General features: G+C 38.0%; 4 protein-coding genes across 4 annotated transcripts; 3 read left to right on the forward strand and 1 right to left on the reverse strand.

Moving 5' to 3' along the window:
• The first annotated feature begins 92 nt into the window (after window positions 1-92).
• Window positions 93-2759, forward strand: LOC149048285 (histamine H2 receptor-like). Its single transcript, XM_089199733.1, has one exon. It carries the CDS (start codon window positions 998-1000, stop codon window positions 1904-1906), a length of 909 nt encoding a protein of 302 aa, XP_089055859.1. The 5' UTR covers window positions 93-997; the 3' UTR covers window positions 1907-2759.
• Window positions 2760-7534: 4775 nt separating this feature from the next.
• Window positions 7535-9913, forward strand: LOC113668351 (adenosine receptor A2b-like). Its single transcript, XM_027184237.2, has one exon. The coding sequence runs from the start codon at window positions 7975-7977 to the stop codon at window positions 8884-8886; it is 912 nt and encodes a 303-aa protein (XP_027040038.2). The 5' UTR covers window positions 7535-7974; the 3' UTR covers window positions 8887-9913.
• A 946-nt stretch (window positions 9914-10859) lies between these two features.
• On the forward strand, window positions 10860-13244 carry LOC113674261 (histamine H2 receptor). Its single transcript, XM_027190738.2, has one exon. It carries the CDS (start codon window positions 11393-11395, stop codon window positions 12299-12301), a length of 909 nt encoding a protein of 302 aa, XP_027046539.2. The 5' UTR covers window positions 10860-11392; the 3' UTR covers window positions 12302-13244.
• Window positions 12802-17995, reverse strand: LOC113674266 (programmed cell death protein 5). The gene is made up of 7 exons (XM_089199734.1): window positions 17864-17995; window positions 17749-17795; window positions 16849-16910; window positions 16046-16137; window positions 15640-15711; window positions 15078-15152; window positions 12802-13924 (listed from the first exon to the last, which is right to left on the reverse strand). Exons 1-6 carry the CDS (start codon window positions 17930-17932, stop codon window positions 15111-15113), a joined length of 384 nt encoding a protein of 127 aa, XP_089055860.1. The 5' UTR covers window positions 17933-17995; the 3' UTR covers window positions 12802-13924; window positions 15078-15110.
• Between the last annotated feature and the right edge of the window lie 1125 nt (window positions 17996-19120).

Raw genomic sequence — 19120 nt, forward strand, 5'->3', positions numbered from 1 at the left:
AATTCAGCCGCCGGCACTTTCTCTTAGAAGAACAAGAAGAGTTTCGAGTCTCTATTTCAGCTCGTAGTCGGCTATACCCGACTTTTCTAAACCATTGATAATCCTAAGATAAGTTTAACTCCTCAGTTGCATTCTGGTGGGGAACACTTTTAAAAGACCTTGAAAAAAAAAGTTGGGACTGCGTGTGAGAGTTGCTAAAACTGACGTTTTGAGCTTTGGGCCTTCGTCATCGTACCATTTGCTCTTACGATGGATCCGCTCACTCTCAGAAATGGCCAAATTGGATTGAACTTTCCTTGAAATGTCTTTTCATTTTCAGGCGGAGGGCTACTAAGGAGAAGCAGGGTTTTTAGCTTTTACCAAAAAAGCTCATTTACTTGAACTATATAACACTAAAAATATTTATGTGGTTTAAGAGGCCTATAATAGTAACATGACGTTTTTGGTGACCCATAGCCTTCCAGTCATGAGGCGAAAATATCAAATTACTCAGCATAATTCTCTCTTTTCTCACGGAAATCCACTGTCATCTGATGCAACACCAAACAAAAAGTCAATTGAAATAGTAGGAACTTCAAATTTCTTGATTAGTCTTAATATGTCATCTCTTGTATTCGAAGACTCGATTGATCCAGCATTATCGTAAGACACCATCAAGAGTGCTAGCCCATCCCAGTCCCCCTCCTGACCATCCCTGTACCCGCCTACTTCTCGCTGCAAAAGTCACCCGTGATTTTCAATATCAAAACAATATATTCCTGCCTTATTTGGACCATAGATCAGTGTTAACGTCACGGTCCAGGTACTGGAAAGATCGTTTATCAAATGCAAAAGTGAAACAACTGAAACTCCAATATTTGTATTCCCTTGACGCTCGAAGAACATATTTAGATATCTCGACAGAATTAGTAGTTAACGCCATAATTGCTTGGCTCTTGAGGAAGTAAACGACAGAGGTTGTACATCAGCTTTGCTTTGTTTCCAGAATCAATCAATAATGAATATACAGAATACTTCATTGGAATACAGCGCGAATACTTCAATTGACTCCACAGACGATTGCGTCCTTCCACAGACGCATGGCGTGCTTCTTATGATAGTTAATTCTATAGCAGCCGTGGTCGGAACCTGTGGAAACATTATGGTTTGTATTGCAGTGCTCACGAGCACTCGTCTTCGTCGCAGCTCCAACTTCCTTCTTCTCAGTCTGGCCATTGCTGATTTGGTTGTGACGATGATCTGCGAGCCTTTGGTAGCTGCTATAGTCGCTAAGAGAGCGTTTCTCCATGATTGTGCATCCAGCCTGGAGCTTGCTTACGTTATCGGCTCAAACCTCTCATGCTCTGCATCAGTCATGCACCTGGCAGCCATCAGTGTGGACCGTTTCCTTGCCGTTGTCTACCCTCTCCGCCACAGACGGATCATGAACAGTTACGGTTTGAAGATTATGTTAGGAGTTGTCTGGGGCGTATCTATCATTTTCGCTTCATGCCGCATTCCCTTCCTCAAGGAGACATCCTATCTGGTTCTCGTGGTGTTTGTTGTAAGCTATGGCTTAATAATTATCTGCTACGCGACCATCGTGACTTTTCTTGTCAAAGAAAAGCGAAGAAAAAATGAAATCAGAGCACCACCCACAGTTGTTGTTGATTCCAAAATCGAGCGCCGTGTGGCGTTTACACTAGCAATGGTAATAGCTATCTTCACCGCATGTTGGCTGCCGATGATTGTCGTGTTCTTTGCTGCAGGTAAATCCCTTGTTAAGATGTATGGCACTGCTTACATGTGGATCCGATCCTTAGCACTTTCAAATTCAGCCATGAACTTCATCATCTACAGTGCAAGGATTCGTGACTTTCGGGATGCTTACGCCCTGATATGCCGAAAGACTCTCCACTGCATGTAATAATTCAGTTGTTTTAGAGAGTCTTAAGGCTGGGGATACGAACTAACTGTACATGTTATAGTCAATCGTTAACTTCTGAGTAAAGATCGGAAAAAGCAATGAGAAAATTAACGGTGTAGAATGAATCAAGAGGATGCAACACAAACGATGTGAATAAGTAAATTTAGAGGTAAACAGACAACAGATATTAAGAGCTTTGAGAGATCTAGAGACACCTGTTCTAAATATAGTATTTCCTTTTCAGCTAACATAAATGTCAATGAAGCAATTAACCCAGTGTCCATATTAGAAATTTAGAAACATCGCCCAATATTTTATGTAAAAATTAACCCAATTTGCTACAGCGGAAGTAAATCGATTTACTCAAATACACCTGTATTTGAGTGCGCGGGGTTTTCAAAGTTTACATCACACTGAAAACCAGAAATGTTACATATAATTTCGCGATAGGCTGCTTAGCATTTGATCAGTGATTTTTATTATATTTAGTTTAAACAGTATTGAATAATGCAGTGTAAAAAGGGCTATTTTACCGTAGAGTGTCATGGAAAAATAGCGGGGTATGACGCTCAATAAATTTATTTTAATTTTTTCTCTTTTTTTAATCAAAAGAGACACAAACATAGATATGGGCAGCCGTCACCGCCAAAATTACAGGCATTATAAATGGTTTATAATAAACAGAAATGGTCTAATTATCTTTTAAGAGATTGATTTAAAATACAAATGGACAAGTTGCCTTTGGTGAAATGTAACGTTCAAACAAAAAATGGTTTATACAATTCAGAAACTGTGTAGCCACCCTTGTTGAACTGATTCAATAAAAACGCGCGTGGCCCAGTGTTAACTGAAATGGTTCAGTGTCGAAATGACAAAGTCAAGTCTTGAATAGATCAGCGTACTGTGACATTCATTGCTTTGCCAAACCGTCCAACTAACTGTAGTTTGGTTCAGTGACTTGACACAAACGGTTCAGAGTAGTGTGAAATGGCTTAAGTTATCGGCAAATGGTTAATCGTAAGCCACTTAAGCGTGATTGCTATTAGCCAGTTTCAAATTGTTATTTTAATCTTTTCAGTTTCTTAATGTGAAAACTGTTGTACTTTAAATGGAGAATTCTTACCATGGTTAAGCCACAACTATAGGAAACTTGACGGTCTCATGATAAAATAAGAATCTGAAACAAAAGGAATGATGAAAATACAGGTAAAAAGCATCACTTTACGCGACAGCACATTGACAGTCTAGACAGTCATAACCCTAAGCTAAGAAACGTGATAAAGCGATTCATTGTTTTAAGACGACGAAACTACAATCATCGGGCGGCTAAAAACTGAAAGAATTGGAGATTAAAAAAATATGTGGTAAGAAATAATAGGAGAATATATTATTGTGAAATATAAGCTTAAACTTGCTTTCATTTTCATTAGCTGATTATTAAGCTACTGAACGTTCAGCACCTCGATAAAAACGGTTTCATCCGAAATATCCTTAACTCGCTGATATTGCGGCAAGATAATTAGGGTATAAATTTGCTCGCTAACAAGCTCAAATAGGCAAACACAAAAAAAGATTCTTACCAGAATAAGGCTCACTGAGTCTAGTAGACGAGGCTATGGAAATAAGAAATAATTTCTTCCTTTGTTGAACTTTGAGTGGACGGCGCGGTGAATACCTCATTCTGGCGAATTTCGCGCCAAATTCGTTCTGAATGACGTAAGTTGTGACGTAAGACCTGACATAGACTGTTCGATTTCAAACTTGACTTATCCATTTTGGTGGTTACGGCGTACACCAATTGCTGTAAAAAAATTGCTGTAAAACACATTTCGCTTTGTACTAAACTAGTTGTCGTCACGCTAAGCTATTTGGGCTCACGCTAAACCATTTCACTTTACGGTAAGCAGATTGATGCAGATTGATACTAAACCATTGCAGCTTACGATTAACTATTTGCCAATTCACACTGCTCTGAACCGTTTGTGTCATGTCACTGAACCAAAGTACCGTTAGTTGGACCGTTTGGCATAGCAATGAATGTCACAACACGCTGATCCATTCAAGACTTGACTTTGTCATTTCGACACTGAACCGTTTCAGCGCTGGGCCACTCGTGTTTTTATTGAATCAGTTCATCAGGGGTGGCTACACATTTTCTGAATTGTACAAACCATTTCTTGTTTGAATATTCCATTTGAAGTTTAAATAAATCTCTTAAAAGACAATTAGACCATTTCTGCTTATTATGAACCATTTAAGATGCCTGTAATTTTAGTGGTGACGGCCGCCCATACACAGATTACTGATCGAAGGTGGCTATTTCAGAAGAAAATTCAGTGATAAAAATGTCAAGCAAGTTACGCTAAATATCAGGTCAAAGGTAGTCGAGGCTCTAAATAATTAGCGGAAAAAGTAGCGTTGGAAAATTTTCGTCTACATTCAGCCCAGAGCACATGTCTGTCGAAGAAATTCTGCACATTTAACCCCAAATATTTCAATGTCGATTTCGTTTACTCTCTTTCATAAATCTCTCATGACTAAGGGTAGGCTCTGACGGTTTGGATCGATATTTTAAGGTGAAATTACTAGTTGGTACCTCCACAGAGAGTGAAAGGATAAAAATAAGTATTGGAGCTACTTGTAATTAAAAAAAAAAAAAAAAAAGAGATGGTTCAGGAACTACCAAATCAAAAGTACCAAATCCTTTTCCGAGTCCCTGTCGAAACATCGCTACAACAACTACTATTTTCTTTTATTTATATTGTTTAATTTAATTATTTTTTGGTTAGCTATTAAGCGGCCACCCATAGGGAGTAGTGGGGTGACCGCTTATTATAGACTGACCAGCAAATAAATTGCGTGGTTTTCGTGCATAAGTAAGTTTATTGATAGTTTATGTAAGCATTTCCGCTTAAGTGACCGTCCAATACAGATGAAAGACAGTACAAACAGGCCGTTGGGTTCAGTCATGGGTGACCACGACCGCTTAATAGAGGTGACCGCTTAACAGAGATGAAAGTTACCGTACCTGAGGGAAAAATTTCTTTGAAAAGCGACCACTAGAGATAGTAAAGTAGAGATGGTCAGAAAACTTACTTCCTGTAAAACAGAACTAAGAATAAGTTATATTATTGTTTTTTTAGAGGGCACGGTAACGAATCTTGCAATCTGATTGGTTCTTTACCCGGTCAGTATTTTCCTATCTCTGCCCACGGGCCACGGTAACGCTTTCGTGAGTCGCCGAGTACATCCCAACTTTCGTTGTCATTTTTCATAAATATACCTCGTTTTCCGGCTGGGTAGTACTTTTAAGCAAACACGTCGGTCACTACCTCAAGCCGATAAATAACTTATGAATCCTCTCTTTTCTCTCTATCAAATCACTTTGGTTGACAGAAAAATATTGGTTTCAGAATGAATTTTGTATAAACAATAGTGTCATTACTTTGGTTGGCAAGCGGCCTAAAAACCGTCTGCAATTAATTTTAATCGTTCACAAAAAGTACCCAGAAAGTTGAAACGTGAGGTATTTGGTTACAGTTAAACTGAACGATGGAACTTTCATTCATTTAATATCTGAATTTTCTCGAGCAATTTGTTCATAGTGAAAGAGCGAGCGAAGTTTTAATTTAAGTTCTACAACAAATATACGCTCCTGGTGAGTCTTTCCGATTCCGTTCAATTTGGACATTTGTACCTTAAATTGCACAACAGAAATTGAAGGAATTTTTTTTAGAAAAGGCCGCATTACATTCCCTTGTGTCTCGTTGGAGTGTGCCGTTCGAATTTAGTTTTTGTGAAGGAAAGATCAGAGTTAAACACGCCATTACAGCAAACAAACGAGCAAACTCTCACAACTTCAAAATAAAAAAATTGAATTTACTCACAATTACTTTCCTCGCCGTTTACTTAATGAACAGAGGTAAATCTTCGTACATGAATGAATGGTCGATGAGAGTGAATAATACTTTCCGTTAGATCATTAACTGATTTTGAAGAAAACATTATCGTGACAGTCCTTGCCAAACTGGTTCTGTTTGTTTTCAAATGTTCCTACGCTTTTTTTTTTCTTGCGCGCTCTCTAATTGACAGGTGTCAGATTGTGACAGATACTTGTAAAAATAATGTTTCAAAGTTTGTTTGGAAGCCTTTTAAATCACCTTTATCGTTACGGAAATGAAAATGTTTCGCTGAGGCATCTCTCTTAAATTTGCATCACCTCTATTTTAACCACCATTTACCCACTCAAAAATTGTTCAGTTTATGGAAGATCTTGCCGTATTTACGTCCACAAATCATTCGGGTTCTTTCGGAAAGAATTTAGTCAAGTTTAAAAACAATAAATATGTTATTTACCGGCTAAGGGTCGGTCCGTATGTTGAAAAACTGTGACCTCGGTCTTGAAAATGCTGCCCTCGGCCTACGGCCTCGGGCAGTATTTTCAAGACCTCGGTCACAGTTTTTCACCATACGGACCTCCCAGCCGGCAAATAACATATATGTAATTTAAAACAAATCATTCTAAATAAGATAAGAAATAACCATATATATTGAATTAAAAAACACCTTTGCACTGTGCTCAAAAAATGGTCAGAATGTCATAAAAAGACATCCATATCACCATTTGGCTTATTTATATCATTACATCTTACAAAAGAACTGAGCTGAAACATCCTGTCTGCAAAGATATTGACATCAACATTCTTTAATTCTAAATTCTATGTTGTGTTTTCTTACACTCAAGCAATAAAAAATATTTCTTAGGTCCTACGTATAAGAAGACAAGTTCAACTGAACAGCTTAAATCTGTCAGTGAGATTCTGGTAAAGTTCAGTCTCCTCTTGATCATTCCTTGTCGGATTTCAAGTCAGTGCCACACGAGTTATCATAGCTTTCATTATCGTGCTGTTGCAGAAAATAGATAAATCGTTGTCATCTTTGACAATAAATTTTTTTGTCTTGTCGAGGGAGGACTTGTGTGTGACATTACCCTGTCACGTGAGCACCGCCTCTGATTTCTCAACCAAGGTAGATTTACGTTAATATTATTTAGAAATCAATCAGTTAAAAAAAAAAATACAGCTTTGACCAGGCTTGAAGTGAAACAACACTTGATATCTTTTTTCCAGAGTTCACAACAACGAATGAAACTCGCTACCCTTAAACTATGTTGATAAGGCAGCCGACCCTGCAATTGGAAGTGTAAGTTGGCTACCGTAGAGAGTTTCTAAAGCTGATGTTTCAAGCTTTTGGCCTTCGTCATCGAACCATTCACTCTTACGTTGGATCCTCTCACTCTCAGAAATGGCCAAAATGGAACTTTTCCTTGAATTATCTTTTCGTTTTCAAGCGGAGAGCCGCTATGGAGAAGCAGAATTTTTAGCTTTTACCGGATAAAGCTCATTCACTTGAACTATATACAATAATGGAAATATTTATGTTGTCTAGGAGGCTTATACACGTTTTTGGTGACCCATAACCTTCCATTCATGAGGCGAAAATATCAAATTACTCGGCTAGATTTTCTCACGGAACTCCACTGTCCACTGTCATTATGTCATCCGATGGAACACCAAACAAAATGCAATTGAAATGGTAGGAACTTCAAATTTCTTGATTTGTCTTAATATATCATCTCGTGTATTTGAACAATCAAGAGTACTAGCTCACCCCAGTCCCCCTACTCCCTTCCCCCTCCCCCTGCTCCCTTCCCCCTCCTCCCTTCCCCCTCCTCCCTTCCCCTTCCCCCCACCCCCGCCTACATCCAACTGAAAAGGTCACTCGTGATTTTCAAAGTCAAAACATAACTTCCTGCCTTTCTTGGAATACAAATCAGTGTGTACGTGACAGTCCATGTACTGGAAGGATCGTATATCAAATGCAAAAGCGAAACAACTGAAACAATATCTGTTATTCCCTTGTTGCGCGAAGAACATCTGTAAATATCTCGACAGAATTAGTAGTTCACACAAACAATTGGGAATCCCGTCATAATTGCTTGGCTCTTAAGAAAGTTAACAGCAGAGGATTACTCATAAGCTTTGCTTTGTTTCCAGAATTAATCAATAATGAATATACAGAATATTTCACTGGAATACAGCGCGAATACTTCAAGTGACTCCACAGACGATTGCGTCCTTCCGCAGACGCACGGCGTGCTTCTTATGATAGTTAATTCTATAGCAGCCGTGATCGGAACCAGTGGAAACATTATGGTTTGTATTGCAGTGCTCACGAGCACTCGTCTTCGTCGCAGCTCCAACTTCCTTCTTCTCAGTCTGGCCATTGCTGATTTGGTAGTGACGATGATCTGCGAACCTTTGGTAGCTGCTATAGTCGCTAAGAGAGCGTTTCTCCATGATTGTGCATCCAGCTTGGAGCTTGCTTACGTTATCGGCTCAAACCTCTCATGCTCTGCATCAGTCATGCACCTGGCAGCCATCAGTGTGGACCGTTTCCTTGCAGTCGTCTACCCTCTCCGCCACAAACGGATCATGAACAGTTACGGTTTGAAGATCATGTTAGGAGTTGTCTGGGGCGTATCTATCATTTTCGCTTCATGCCGCATTCCCTTCCTCAAGGAGACATCTTATCTAGTTCTCGTGGTGTTTGTTGTAAGCTATGGCTTAATAATTATCTGCTACGCGACCATCGTGACTTTTCTTGTCAAAGAAAAGGGAAGACAGTATGAAATCAGAGCACGACCCACAGTTGTTGTTGATTCCAAAATCGAGCGCCGCGTGGCGTTTACACTAGCAATAGTAATAGCTATCTTCACCGCATGTTGGCTGCCGATGATTGTCGTGTTCTTTGCTGCTGGTAAATCCCTCGTTAAGATGTATGGCACTGCTTACATGTGGATCCGATCCTTGGCACTTTCAAATTCAGCCATGAACTTCATCATCTACAGTGCAAGGATTCGTGACTTTCGGGATGCTTACGCTCTAATATGCCGAAAGATCATCCACTGCACGAAATAATTCAGCCGTTGTAAAGAGTATCAAGGCTGGGGATACAAACTAACTGTACATATAACAGTCAATCGTGAATTTCTAGGGTTAATAACACACTGAAGAACCAGAAATGTTATTACGGTATTATTCCGTGATGGGTCGCTTAGTATTTGATAAATAATTTTCATTATAGTTAGTTTGAACAGCATTGAGTAACGCAGTGTAGTAAAGCTCCATTTTACTGTAGAGTGTCATGGACAATTAGCAAGGTATGGTGCTCCATAAATGTATTTTAATTTCTTATTTTAATTCAAAAGAGACGCAAAGACAGACAGATTACTGATCGAAGGTGGTTATTTAAGGGGAAAATTGATTAAAATGACAAACAAGTTACGATAAATATCAGGTCAAAGGTAATCGAGGCCTTAAGTAATTGGCTTCGCTCTGACGAAGGGCTAACGCTCGAAACGTCAGCTTGTAAACTATCTACGTTATCAACTCCTTGTTAATACCAAATTACCCTGTTATACTCTCCCACCGACGCAGCACCACAGTTTCTTCAGAAACTAACCTCCCTTAGTAAGTTTATTCATAGTTTGTGTAAGTATTTTCGCTCAAGTGACCATTCAATACATGTGAAAGACAGTGTAAACAGGCTGTTGGGTTCAGTCATTGGTGACCACGACCGCTTAAAAGAGATGACCGCTTAGTAGAGGTGAAAGTTACAGTACTTGAGGGAAAAAGCCAAAAATTTTCCTTGAAAACCGACCGCTAAATACAGGGTAATTGCTTGATATAGTGCCGCTAAATACAGGTTCGAATAAAGTTCTAAGCTGGAAATTCTTTGTTTCCCAACCACTTATCATCAAAAATAGACAGGAGGGTGACAAATATGCAAACAAATAATATTAAAACTGTGAATGTGGAGATGGCCAGAAAACTTACTTCCTGTAAAACAGAACTAAGAAAAAGTTATAGTAATTCAAAACAAAACATTCTCAGTAAGATAAGGAAAAAACCATATATATTGAATAAAAAAAACATCTTTGCACTAGTCTTCAGAATATCTGTATTTAAAAGATGACCAGAGTGCCATAAAAAACATCCATATCATCATTTGGTTTATTAATATCATTACATCTTGCAAAAGAACTAAGCTGAAACATCCTATCTGCAAAGATATTAACATCAACAGTCTTCAGTTCTAAATCCTTTGTAGTGTTTTCTTACACGCAAGCAATAAACAAATATCTGTTAGGTCCTTCGTATAAGAAGACAAGTTCAACTGAACAGCTTAAATCTGTAAGTGAGATTCTGGTAAAGTTCAATCTCCTCTTGATCATTCCTTGTCGGATTTCAAGAGAGTGTCACACAAGGTATCATGGCTTTCATTGTTGTGCTTTTGCAGTTCTATGTAAGATATAGGAAGGAAAATAAATTGTTGCTATCTTTGACAATTAATTTTTTTTGCTTTGTCGAGGGAGGACCGTGTGTGTGACATTACCCTGTCACGTGAGTACCTCTTTTGATTACTCGACGAAGGTAGATTGACGTTAATACCATTTATTTAAAAAAAAAAAACTACAGCTTTGACCAGGTTTGAAGTGAAACAACACTTGATATGTTTTTTCCAGAGTTCGCTACAACGAATGAAATTCGCTACCAAACATGACAACCTTTTAATCATGTTGATAAGGCAGGCGACCCTGCAATTGGAAGTGTAAATTGGCTACCGTAAAGAGCGGCCAAGCTTTAGGCCTTCGTCATCGAACCATTCGCTCTTACGTTGGATCCTCTCACTCTCAGAAATGGCCAAAATGGAACTTTTCCTTGAATTATCTTGTCATTTTTAAGCGGAGGGCCGCTAAGGAGAAGCAGGGTTTTTACCTCTTACCAGAAAAAGCTCATTCACTTGAACTATGTACAATAATGGAAATATTTATGTTGTCTAGGAGGCTTAAAATACTAACATCACGTTTCTGGTGACCCATAACCTTCCAGTCGTGAGGCGAAAATATCAAATTATTCGGCTTGATTCTCTCACGAAACTCCACTTTCATCCGATGGAACACCTACCAAAAGACAATTGAAATGGTAGGAACTTCCAATTTCTTGATTTGTATCGTGTATTCGAAGGCTAGACTGATCCAGCCTTATCATAAGATACCATCAGGAGTGCTAACCCACCCCAGTCCCCCTCCCCTACTCCTGCCTCCGCCTACTTCTTACTGAAGAGGTCACTCGTGATTTTCAAGATCAAAACAATAGATTCCTGCCTTTCTGAGAATATACATCATTGTTTACGTCACGGTTCGTGTACTGACAAGATCGTATATGAAATGCAAAAGTTAAACAACTGAAACTCCAATATCTGTTATTCCCTTAACGCGCGCAGAACATATTTAGACATCTCGACAGAATCAGTAGTTCAGACAAACAATTGGGAATCACGCCATAATTTCTTGGCTCTTGAGGAGGTAAACCGCGGCTTTGCTTTGCTTCAGCTTTGCTTTGTTTCCAGAATTAATCAATAATGAATATACAGAATATTTCACTGGAATACAGCGCGAATACTTCAAGTGACTCCACAGACGATTGCGTCCTTCCGCAGACGCATGGCGTGCTTCTTATGATAGTTAATTCTATAGCAGCCGTGGTCGGAACCTGTGGAAACATTATGGTTTGTATTGCGGTACTCACGAGCACTCGTCTTCGTCGCAGCTCCAACTTCCTTCTTCTCAGTCTGGCCATTGCTGATTTGGTAGTGACGATGATCTGCGAGCCTTTGGTAGCTGCTATAGTCGCTAAGAGAGCGTTTTCCCATGATTGTGCATCCAGCTTGGAGCTTGCTTACGTTATCGGCTCAAACCTCTCATGCTCTGCATCAGTCATGCACCTGGCAGCCATCAGTGTGGACCGTTTCCTTGCCGTTGTCTACCCTCTTCGCCACGGACGGATCATGAACGGTTCTGGTTTGAAGATCATGTTAGGAGTTGTCTGGGTCGTACCTATCATTTTCGCTTCATGCCGCATTCCATTCCTTAAGGAGACATCTTATCTAGTCTTCGTGATGTTTGTAATAAGCTATGGGTTGATAATTATCTGCTACGCGACCATCGTGACTTTTCTTGTTAAAGAAAAGCGAAGAAAAAATGAACTCAGAGCACGACCCACAGTAGTTGTTAATTCCAAAATGGAGCGCCGCGTGGCGTCCACACTGGCAGTGGTAATAGCTATCTTTACCGTAAGTTGGCTGCCGATGATTGTCGTGTTCTTTGCTGCTGGTAAATCCCTCGTTAAGATGTATGGCACTGCTTACATGTGGATCCGATCCTTGGCACTTTCAAATTCAGCCATGAACTTCATCATCTACAGTGCAAGGATTCGTGACTTCCGGGATGCTTACGCTCTAATATGCCGAAAGACTCTCCATTGCTCATGATAATTCGGTCGATGTGGAGAGTATCAAGGCTTGGGATACGAACTAACTTTAAATGCAATAGTCAATCGTTAACTTCTGAGTCAAGACCGGCAAAAAAAATGATAAAATTAACGGAGCGGAATGCATCAAGAGGATGCAATACAGAAACGTTGTGAATTTGTGAATTTGGAGGTTAACACATAACAGATATTCTGAGCCTTGAGAGATCTAGAGACACTGGTTCTAAATGTTATTTCCTTTAGACCTGACATAAAAATCGGCGAGGCAAATGTCGCAGTGTTAGAAATCTAGAAACATCGGTCAATATTTTAGGTCAAAATTTGCTAAAGCGGAAGTAAGTCGAAAGTTCCTCGCTAGTTTACACCTGCATTTGTGTGTGCGGGGTTTTCAAGGTTAATATCACACTGGAAAACCAGAAATGTTACATATTAATTCGTGATAGGTCGCTTAACATTTGATATGCAATTTTCATAACATTTAGTTTGAACAGCATTGAATAATGCAGTGTAAAGAGCTTCTTTATTGTAGAGTGTCATAAATAATTAGCGGGGTATGGCGCTCCATAAATGTATTTTATTTTTTTTCTAATTCAAAAGAGAGATAAAGACAGATAGATTATTAATCGAAAGTGGCTATTTAAGGGGGAAATTGATTAAAATGACAAGCGAGTTACGATAAATATCAAGTCAGAGGTAATCGAGGCTCTAAATAATTAGTTTTGCTCTGAGGAAGGGCTGACGCTCGAAGCGTCAGCTTGTAAACTCTTTACGGTAGCCAATTTACGATATTAACTCGTTGATAATTCTAAATAATCCTGTTAGACTCTCCCACCAACGAAGCACCACATTTTCTTTAGAAACTTACCTCCTAAATAAGTTTATTTATAGTTTATGTAAGTATTTCCGCCTAGGTGACCGTTCAATAAGGGTGAAGACAGTACAAACAGGCTGTTGGGTTCAGTCAAGGGTAACCACGACCGCTTAATAAAGGTGACCGCTTAGTAAAGGTGAAAGTTACAGTACTTGGGGGAATAAATAAAGGTAAGAATGAAGTTCTAAGCTGGAAAATCTTTGTTTTCCAACCACCTATCATCAAATATACACAGAAGGGTGACAATCAGGCAAACAAATAACAATAAAACTGTGAAAGTAGAGATGGCCAGAAACCTTACTTCCTGTAAAACAGAACTAAGAATGAGTTATAGTAACTCAAAACGCAAGAGAAGGAAAAAACCATACATAGTAAATTAAAAAACACCTTTGCACTAGTCTTCAGAATATCTGTACTTGAAAGATGTTCAGAGTGCCATAAAAAACATCCATATCACCATTTGGCTTATTAATATCATCACACCTTACAAACTAACTGAGCAAACACATCCCATCTGCAAAGCTTTTGACATCAACATTCTTCAGTTCTAAATTCTATGTAGTATTTTCTCACACTCAAGCAATAAACAAATATCTCTTAGGTTTTACATATAAGAAGACAAGCTCAACTGAACAGCTTAAATCTGTCAGTGAGATTCTGGTAAAGTTCAGTCTCCTCTTGATCATTCCTTGTCAGATTCCAAGTCAGCACCACTCAAGGTATCATAGCTTTCATTATTGTGCTATTGCAGGTCTATGTAAGAAAAAAGAAGAAAAATATATTGTTATTATCTTTGACTATGAATTTTTTTTTGGTCTTGAAGAGGATGATTTTGAATTCAGAGCATTCAAAACAGCACCCTGTTTGTTACTTTTTTTTTTACAACCATAATTTTTAATAATTCAAGGTGGCTTGGAGTGATAAGTTTGCACACAGTTACTCTTTTATAAGCTGAGCTTAGTTTGACATTATTAGCAAATTAGAAAAAACTCTTGAGGATAATGTATGGACAATGCATTAAAATGTTCCATTCCACTTTTCAAGAGAAGGAAACCATCCACAAATTTCATGGATGTAATATCACACACCAGAAAATTGCAACCCAATGACGAAGAAAAAGAAATGATTGTAAAAATACATTTCAAGCCCTAAAACACTCTGTTACTCCATTCACATCAGCTAAACATGTTTAGTCAAACTAGATTTAAACCTTGAACTCCCATGAGTGATTAGGACAGCATTTCTCCTTACAATATCAATACAATATAAAGCAGGCAAGAGATGGGAATGAAGAAAAATATCACTTAGGGGATTACTTGTTGGTCCAACACCAAATTCTCTGAACCAACATCATAAGAATTGTATGATGAATGGTGAGGAGAATCATTTAGGAGATCTTGGGTTGAAAGGATTAACTGAATGAAAATCAGCAACAAAGAGTAAGAAAAAAACTAGATTTTTGATAGGGCTCAGGTAATAAAAATTCTGTATTAACCCTTTCACTCCCACAAGTGACCAAGACAAAATTTCTCCTTACAATATCAATACAATATCAAGCAGGCAGGTGATGAGAATAGAGAAGAATATCAATCATGGGATTATTAGTTGATCCAATACCAAATTCTCTGAGCTAACGTCATAGGAATTGTAAGGCAGACAGTAAGGAGAATTACTAATTAGATCTTGAGAGTGAAGGTTAATAGTTCTAGATTGGAAGTGGATAGACATTACCATAAACAGCTTGAAACCTTCTGGTAAGAAAATAAGTTAAAACCATATTCAACAAATAGCTTTAAAACATGTTCAAGCTTTACTGTGAATATTGCATTAGCTGTGATACTTTGAGCATAATGATACATTCATTTCAGAGACTTGACCATTCTCAGAAAAAAAATATGTCACTTACCTCTAGTGGTTTCAACTCGGGATTCAATTAAAATTAATCATCATCATCTGAATCATCAAGGCGCTTCCTATTGAACTAATTGTTAGGTAAAATTAACTTTAAAATGTGAAGTTATACTGAATTGATATCTGTTAGTGGTAATGCAAAAATTTGCATCTAAGAATGTCAAGTATGTGTGATTTGATTGAAAGGAAAGTTTCTCTACAGACAGCTACATGTATTTGTACTGACAGACTCATGTAAAAAAATTGGAAAAATATGTCAGCGGTGCACATACAAGTAACCTAAATATCCAAGTTTTAACCTTTTGACCCTGAAGAGTGACTACCATCTAATTTCTCCTCACTATATCATCCCTGGATGACACGTTAAGGACACAAGAATAAAGGAAATGATTACCAACTTCAGAAACACTGTGCTTGTGTGAAGGAACACTTGATTATTAAACAAATTCTCCTTGTCAGCACCTTAGGAAATGTATAGTGAACAGTATGGAGAATATGTGTACTGGTGTCAGGGTGTAAAGGATTAAAAAGTGTGGAATGTAAAACTGATTTGCTACCTTGACTGTGGTTTTCTTTTGGGTTCGCTCACTAACTTCCTGGAGTAGACTCACCAATTGGGACTCTGATAACTGAAACAGAATTTTTTGTCACAGAAATAAATTCAGGTTGAAAAAATGGCTTTCATAAGCATCTTTCACTTTTTTCCTTGAAAATAACTTATTTACTTGGTCTTCTTTCACTAGAGCTTGTTTTGCAGAAAAGATGATTAATAAAAATTTTTCCGGTTCCTCCAAAATTTTAACTTTTGGATAGGCAAGCGTTACACTCAATGTGCCAATGTGTTAAATTATAAAGCTGACCTCAGTTTCCCGGAATTTTATGTCCAAACCCAATGGAAGGAGTTTATTGTATTATTGATTTAAAAACAACATACACATATAACTATTAGTTATCTAATGTTACCTTTCCAGCTATCTGCCCTGACCTAGCCATTTGGATTAGCATACTTTCCATCATTTTTGCTTTTTCAGGTTTAACCAATGCTATGCTGTTCACTATGGGGATATAAGAAAAACTTGTTAGTGATGATTGAATAAAAACCAAAAATCTAGAATTAAACATTTAAAGGCCATTTAGCTGTTTACAAAGTTCAGTAAAGGAGAGCATTACTGGCAAAACTTACTGCAGTTTAAAGGGAGTAACATTCTGAAGAAACTCTGGTGCTGCGTCGGCAGGAGAGTATAACAGGGTAACTAAGTGTTATCAATTGAATTGACAATGTAAACTGGTCATTGTAAAGAGTTTCAAAGTAGAGGTTCTGAGTGTTAGCCCTTCATCAAAGTGAATGAGTGCAGGTTACTCCTATCCAGTCCTTTCTTAAAAATCCAACCAAATGCCAAAACATCAGCTTTTTAAATTTATTAGCATATAGAATGAATTGCATGAAAATATCAAGGTTAAGATAATGGTGCACTTTTTTCGATTTTGTGTCACAAGATTTAAATCAAACAAATCACAATGTCCAATCTGAGTGAAGAAAAGTATAACAAAGAGAATTCAAATTTGAAGGAAAAAAAAACACTTACTACCTAAGAAAACCTAGGTAACCAGGTTGCAATTGGTATTGTGTTTGCTTTTGATGATTGAGAAAGTGATACAAAGTTTTCTGGACCAATACATTACTAGATTACTTTTGACACTTGGTTAAAAATTGCTCCAAAAAAATTATCAAGTGAGAATCACAGCATTTTACACCATTTACTAACATCTTGCTCTGGCTCCTTGTTCCAGTATTTGTGACAGTAGACTGTTTTTCATTTCAGCCTCCCTAATTAGATGAGAAAAAGGTATTTACTGCTGGTTTCACAAGCACATACAAGCTGCTTTTTCTGCTGTATCTTTTGGGTGGAAAGGGGTAAGGAGGAATGATTTAGCACAAACAAAATTGTGCCAAGGCTTGCATCAAACAGTAGAAATTGTGGGCATAGTGTTTAAAGCTTCACGAAAATTTTGAAAAATTGAAGTAACAACTAGAGTTATCTCGTTTCAAATCTCAAAATGTTTTCGGTAAAATTTCCGCACAGCCCCTTACTACATTATGCATTCAGTTCTCGGATAGAAAAAACAATGACAAAAACTATACATTGTCATTGGGAAAACAGATTTGTTTTACAATGGTATGGGGCTGTGCGGAAATGTTACCATGTTTTCCTTTTAACTAAAATTTTTAAGGAAAGGAAAAAAAAATTTGGGGTTTGTTGGGAACTGTTACGCTAAGGGAGGGGGCAGGAGACAGGGAAAAGTTCTCGTCTTACCAGATTTTTCACGACTCCTTACAGTTATGGAGCTTCACTCACAACGCCCAACATAAAAGCATGCGATATAAGCTTGAATGCACACTAACACACATAAGAAACTCTATAAAGTACCCACCAGATAGCCCCTCACAACGCCTGCTACTAACTACGACAAAAATTGAGAAGTCGAGACAGTTCCCATGCTTTATAAACTGAATCTCCCTGAACATTTTACCCTTTCTTGTGAACCACCAACATTGCATACGTTAGATTCAACTTCAGAAAAGATGCTGAGTGACTTTACCAAATTAAACAATCGCGTATCACATTTTTAACACTATCAATTGGGGTAGATAAACAAACTCGAACCTCTTCATGGCATCCTGTTGCTGTTGCATTTGTGCCGCATTTTGACCCTGTATTTCACGAAAGAGCGAGTTAAAGAAATCATTAAGTGAACGATAGCTATTTCAAAAGAATCTACCCCATATTGCCCTTGTAGTTCCTCCAAACGCTTTGCACGAATGGCAGCCAACTCACTATCCTCCGCCATATTTGACTGGTACCTGACTGGTCAGCATTAGATTCCATCCACCAAAACCACCTCGGTCGAGAGGGACTGAGATGGAATATTTAAGGACTTGCAAAACATAACCGAAGATTCTCGGAAATCCGCAAGTGATGTAGCCGAACATTAAAAGCTGTAAATCCCATGATTCTTGAGGAACAAACAGAAACAGCATAGCGAGAATTTTAAGTCGCGAACCATTGATGGTAGACATGCAGATAATTTAGGATACGTAAATTCTGTTGATGAGGCGCATAAACTTATTGCGGAATTTGAAACAGGATTGACGACGAAGTTTTCTTTCTTTAAAGCTGTCAAAGGTTTCGGGAACACATATATATATATTGATATAGCTCTTTAGCATTACAAAGCTTTGCTATCGCTATTGTGCATTCTCACTAGTTTATCTAGTTCAAGTCCTCTGGCATGGCTTGGATGATACCACAATTGTGGAATCATTCGGGTTAATTTAATGCTTACACCTCCTTCCTCGGACAGAAGTCACAAAATACTGGGGGAAGATGCACGAGATATTTAAGGAGCAAAAATTCGTTTTTTACTGGTGTGCCTTTCCTAATTTTTGGAAGGAAAGTGTTCAATTGCCAGCACGGCATAGATAGAACAGCTGTAGAGAAAAGGAAACGAAAAGATGCAGAAGAAGTACTGTATATAATAATTTCTTTTTATCCTCAACCTTTGTGTTTCTGTCAACTATGGCTTGCTAATTCGAAAGGTCAAATACTTGAATGGGTCATATGACATTGATCTCAGAATACTTTTATGACAAACGTGATAACAGTTCAATCTTGGCTAAATTGAAGATGGTTTAGAAGTTAACAATCATAAGAACTTTTCACTAACATATGCTGCTGACAAAGGAGAAAATATATGCAATTCTGCATTTTTTGCTTTCTATCAAGCAATCATATGTTTGCTCCTTATCACGCTATGACACTTCCGTTTTGTCACATTCCAAAAAATAACTCGAGAAATACACTGTCACTCATCTTACACTGTTATATTTACCTATTACAGAAGACTGGAAACAAAGATTTTGTTTTCAAGAAAATAAGATTTCTTGTCCAAGACACAAGGAAGTTTGACTGCAAAGCACAGATAAAAATGCAAGAAATTTTATTTTTTTCAGAGAACAAGGTAGTTCTACTCATGTAT

This window comes from Pocillopora damicornis, chromosome 3 (genome assembly GCF_964200805.1).
Source record: "Pocillopora damicornis chromosome 3, jaPocDami1.2, whole genome shotgun sequence".
Lineage (NCBI taxonomy): Eukaryota > Metazoa > Cnidaria > Anthozoa > Scleractinia > Pocilloporidae > Pocillopora > Pocillopora damicornis.

Coding starts and splice junctions, on each gene's coding strand:
- LOC149048285 (XM_089199733.1), top strand. CDS start 998: ATGAATATACAGAATACTTCATTGGAATACAGCGCGAATACTTCAATT.
- LOC113668351 (XM_027184237.2), top strand. CDS start 7,975: ATGAATATACAGAATATTTCACTGGAATACAGCGCGAATACTTCAAGT.
- LOC113674261 (XM_027190738.2), top strand. CDS start 11,393: ATGAATATACAGAATATTTCACTGGAATACAGCGCGAATACTTCAAGT.
- LOC113674266 (XM_089199734.1), bottom strand. CDS start 17,932: ATGGCGGAGGATAGTGAGTTGGCTGCCATTCGTGCAAAGCGTTTGGAG. Junction 16,138..16,848: donor ACAAGGAGCCAGAGCAAGAT/GTTAGTAAATGG, acceptor ATATCCCCATAG/TGAACAGCATAGCATTGGTT. Junction 15,153..15,639: donor AAAAGAAAACCACAGTCAAG/GTAGCAAATCAG, acceptor CCTAACAATTAG/TTCAATAGGAAGCGCCTTGA.